Source organism: Salvia splendens, chromosome 5 (genome assembly GCF_004379255.2).
Source record: "Salvia splendens isolate huo1 chromosome 5, SspV2, whole genome shotgun sequence".
Classification (NCBI taxonomy): Eukaryota; Viridiplantae; Streptophyta; class Magnoliopsida; order Lamiales; family Lamiaceae; genus Salvia; species Salvia splendens.
Window position 1 is genome coordinate 7,984,479 of NC_056036.1, and position 5,276 is coordinate 7,989,754.

Below are 5,276 nucleotides of genomic sequence, written 5' to 3' on the forward strand. Positions count from 1 at the left end.
ATTATTCGTATCGTTTTATAATTTGTTATTAATGCGTACGTACTATACCCTAGCCCCTAAGTTTATTAAAGCCTTAGGGGAAACAAGAAACGTGTGTCAAACATCATAACACAGCACATCTTGTTCGTATGCATTGCAGTTCACAAATTGTGCATTATATAGTCAATTATATCCATTACTCGTTACCATGTGAAGATTACATACATGTCTACGTACTATACCCTAGCCCCTAAGCTTATTAAACCCTTAGGGGAAACAAGAAACGTGTGTCAAACATCATAACACATCACATCTTGTTCGTATGCATTGCAGTTAACATATTGTGCATTATATAGACAATTATTTGCATTACTCGTGACCATGTGGTGCATTATTCGTAGCGGTTTCCAGTCATTATTAGATTACTATTGTACCCTCATAATGCACAAAATATGACAAATAATGCAACACGGGATTAATTACCCAATGTTGATCTTGACCGTCCATTTCTCTAATCTAATGGCTGATATTAAGAAGGAAAAAGGAGGAAATATAGGAAAAGGAAATGAATACATCCATATATATATATATATATTATTGTAGGTTGATTTTAATGGTGACTTTTAATTATAATTAGTAGCATCATATAAATATATCATCACCCGAAATATCAAGAATATTGAGTTATTAATCAAGTGGACCTTCACACATAACAAATCGAAGTGACATACGGGGACACAATTGATGCAATTGTTAAAGCAATTGTGAAATACACTATGGCAATTTACTTCAATCTTTCAAAGCCGAAAAATGGAAGCGGGACAAAATTGATGCAAAAATTATATCCATAACTAAAATAACATTATGATTTATGATGGTTTAGGGACTAAAGTTAAAAATATACTCCATCCGTCCACAATAAATATACAAAATTGTAAATGACACGGGATTTAATACATATACATAATTGGTAAAAGTAAGAGAGAGGGAGGAAAAATATGGTGAAAGTAGTATTAGTAGATTATGAGGTCCACATAATTTAGAATGATATGTAGGATTAGTATTGGTTTAAAAATTTTCATTTTTAGCTTTAATCTAATTTTGGTGGACGGCCTAAAATGGTAAAAACTTGTCTATTTTTTTTTATGGACGGAAGGAGTATTAATTTAGTTTTCTCTTTAACTAGTCTTATTTCTTTTTAAAATATCGGAAGCTAAAAAGTCATTTAATTCTCTCTTATTTGTAGAAAATATTTTTTTTAATCTCTTATAGTACTTTATTTCTTTTCACACTTAACCGTTAATTAACTACGCTTTCCTTATTATGTGCCAAAAAAGACATCGATTAACCTGAGACAAATGTAGTACATGCACCAAAATTTACTTATACATTTTAGCATTTGACAAAATCATATAATTGCATCCGTAAAAAAAATTTGTTACCGCTTTTTTTTTTGTAATGTTTATACAGTCTCTTCGAAGACATCTGATAAAATTCAATTTATAAATAATACTCCGCATAATACAGTTTCTCAACAATTGTAATTTTAGTTATTAATTTGTCAAACTTTTGTTTTATTTAATTATGTACCTTTTTTTCCTTTTTGAAGCCATATAAATGGGTACTTAATTATTCAACTATAAATATCACTATGATTAAGCAAAAAATGAACATGCTACGTTTATAGTATTCTACATTCTCGTATTGGAATTTATAACTACTCCTAGATAATACAATATTAACCAATAAAAATGTGTATGTGAAACGTAATCATGCTGTGGGGCTTGTCCGTACGCACACGCGCAAGTAGCAAAACAGCACCACCCACTCATCACTATATAACAAACCCTAAAAGCCAACTCCACTAAAACCTTCCTAATATATTCCTAAATAAATTAATTTAGAAGTTAGGCATGCAACATCTCAAAATAAATAATATTACAATCCTATCTCAATATTTTTCCAACTTCGTGCATAAATAAAACAAAAGTCGGTGAACCATATAATATAAAAAGAATTGTACTTAGAAACAGGAACAATACCAACATACAAACTGCTAAATTCAGCTGAAAAAACTGATTAAAGCATAAACATATATGCTTATAATCAGGTCTCCTAATTAAAACTAACCAAACCTAAAGCTAAATTTAGCACTTGTTCCTGTTCCTCATCAACAAGACCTTGAATCAACTGAAACCATTAAATTAATTAATCTCATCACAACTATGTTTATTGTATTTTGTTTTTTCCCTCTCTTTTTTCTTTCTTTATTTTATTTCTTTGTTGTCTTTCATCATCTACCTGAAGCTCGCCCCGAATGTCGGCATCCAGAAATCGGCGGTGGTCTCGGTAGCCACAGGGAAAGTGCTTGAAATCGGCACGAGGCAAAGGCCCCTACTCTTTAGGTCCTTTATTGGCTCTTCTTGATCCTTAAGATTAAAAAAATAAAGCCATAATTGCTTCATAGTACTATAGTTTTTTCAATCAATATTATGCAATATGTAAATATGTACTAAGCATTTCATATCAATTTTGAACTATTTGAGATTTAAAACATTTTTTGCGCATTCATCCCTTAGCACATTGTGCGTGTGCCAAAATGGGTAAAAAGTGTTAACAAGTTCCGTGTGAAACGGCACCGTTTACGATCTCCATGAGTATTCCTATTATAAGCTTATACTAGTGCCTAGCGAAATAGTATTAAAATTTAGGAATTACTACTTTTTTTTGGTTAATTGCTAAGTGGAAGCAATTAATATATAAACATTTAGGTCATACCTGCTGGCATTGCAATGGCGGCGGTCCATTTTTCAGATAAGGGGTGCTTAGTACCTATAAGCAAGCAAAAACCCATTAACATGAAGATTTAATTTAGAAAATGTACTAGTGGGTTAATTAGGACATATATTTGCAATAATGTGAACTTACAGTGACTTGATCGTGGAGCAATTTTATATAATCAATCGCTTCGTGGAGAACTGACGCAGTATCAGTCTGTAACATAATAAAAAATTACAGTTATTACTACCATACATTACGAGTTTATAATTTATTGCTGATTGCCTTCAAAATACACAACATTTGGCCATTTCTAGTTCATCACACGAACTTTGAACACAATTGTGTAGTTGAGAAATAAAATTGAAAATTGGTGAGTGGAACAAAAATAAGCAAAAGTTTGTAGTAGCATATTTTATGACAATTAAACCAAGAAAGATTATAGTAACTAATTAAACACCGTAAAAATGTAAGAAATAAAAAAAAATCTAGAGTTTTTACCTTTCCAAAAGGTGAAACCAATTGCTGGAGCGCAGTTACTCGGTCCCCTAGCTTCTCTTTTCGGACCTATTGAACAAATAACTCCATTTTCTAACACTCATTCTATTTTATTTCTTTGAAAAGCAAAAATAAACTTACCTTAAAAGTTGGCATTGGCGATGGAGTTTCGATTCTTTCACGCTTGAATGCTGGTTCATTACCATCTTTCGTCCCCGCAGCGTCTGCATCCGCTGCCTTTCGACTTGCATTCTAGATATATACAAAAATTGTTGTTTCTTAAATTAGGTTAAATGTAGAATAGACACTTTATTGTTATTCAAACTAAGGTTTGGGGGAGATAATTTTGACTACTAAATTAGACACCAAGTATTAAATTCCTGCCAAAATCAAGCTAGACCAACTAAGATAAAAATTTAAAAAATAAAATACTTATTATAGAGAATGAAATGACCCAACTAAACTTATGCAAATTAACCTATAATTGATTCACTCACCTTTGAAGCGAAGCTCTGATAATTACGTTTTGGTTTTGTAAGAGCTGAAGGAATAAGCTGTGGTGTCGAGGAAGGCAGGAAGCTCGCCCGGACGTCGCTGGAAGGTGCAGCCGTGGCATTCCAGAAAGCAGTGTTGTTGATGAACTGAAAATTGTTAGCAATCTGCTGTTTAGGAAAAGAGGGCCTCAAATTTGGCGACGAGAAATTAGGAGGCGGAGACCAAGAGTTTTCCACCAGAGGCTGAGAATCGGCGTCGTATTCAGCTGAATACGACGCCGTATTCAGTGGAAAACTGGTGGGCGGTATCGGTTGGCAATTTTCAATGGAATTTTGGAACTGGTTGGGGGAATGAGTATTGATGGGTTGAAGCATGTGAGAATAATTTTGTTGTGATCTTGCGCTGCAACAAGACAAGAAGATAAGTGTGAGTTTGATTGATCAAGTTGGCTCACCTTTAGCATATTGTTACAAATGAAACAAGTCGAAAAATACCAGCTTTTTTAGGATGGCTAGTCAAATTATTACATCAGAGTATATAATTAAGTGAGAAATTCTTACATCAAATCTTGATTCCAATATTCGTCGGCCATCATATGAAAAGTTGAATGAATCGGAGCTTCTTGGAGGACGACGGAGCTGCCGCCGTCGGAGGCGGATGAGTCATCGCTGATGGAATTTGTGGTTTTAGGGTTCAGCCAGGCGGAGTCGTTGACCGCGACGGAGCAAGGGGATGAAGCGAAGAGATTTCTTGGTGAGTTCCACCAATTTCCTCCACAAACTACCGATTGGAATTCCTCTTCCATGATTTTGATTCTTGTGATTTCCACTTTGCTTCTTTCTCTTCAACTTTTGTATAGCTTACTAGGAAATGACAAGTTTTGATTTTGATGGAATGTGAAAGTGGATTTTCATGGATATTGTTGTATATATATAATATATGTGCGCTCGCGCTAGGTTACATTTTTTCTATTTGGAATAATAAGAAAATAAATAAACAAAAGAAATGGTGCAATGGATTAAGGAATGTGGTTGACAATGGAATAGATGGCGAATAGAAAATACAATTGAGGGGACGGAGGTGATGAATTATGAGACAACTAAGTCGTTTTTTTATACAAAAAATTAATTGTGGGTAGAAATAACCTCTTTTTCGTATGCAATGATTATTATTATTATTTTTTTTTTTTTGCAGTGCCCCCACTGTTTGATTATTGTGTTTAATTTTTTATTTTTATGCGAACGATTTAAACATTTTTTATGGGTCGCTTATGAACAAAGGAATATGGTTTGATGGGGTACTAATGTCTCCACCTTTTTCACTCGTTAAGAAAATTCTGCGGCCGAAATTTGTTTCAGGGGCGAATATGTAAAGTCACTTTATTTATAGTGAAATTAACTAATTTAAATAAAATAAAATAAAATAAAATAAAATTTTCAGATTGTTATAAGAGATTACATTTTAGTGTCACGGTGATCTAACATGCAGATGCATCCATGATTATTTTTAGTAATTTAATATTTCCT

At 33.1% G+C, this 5,276-nt stretch overlaps 1 protein-coding gene across 1 annotated transcript; it reads right to left on the reverse strand.

Annotated features, from left to right (window-relative positions):
• Positions 1-1,956: 1,956 nt before the first annotated feature.
• Positions 1,957-4,830, reverse strand: LOC121805842 (transcription factor bHLH112-like). Its single transcript, XM_042205858.1, has 7 exons — positions 4,311-4,830; positions 3,753-4,152; positions 3,397-3,507; positions 3,259-3,324; positions 2,908-2,973; positions 2,758-2,811; positions 1,957-2,408 (listed from the first exon to the last, which is right to left on the reverse strand). Exons 1-7 carry the CDS (start codon positions 4,553-4,555, stop codon positions 2,277-2,279), a joined length of 1,074 nt encoding a protein of 357 aa, XP_042061792.1. The 5' UTR covers positions 4,556-4,830; the 3' UTR covers positions 1,957-2,276.
• Between the last annotated feature and the right edge of the window lie 446 nt (positions 4,831-5,276).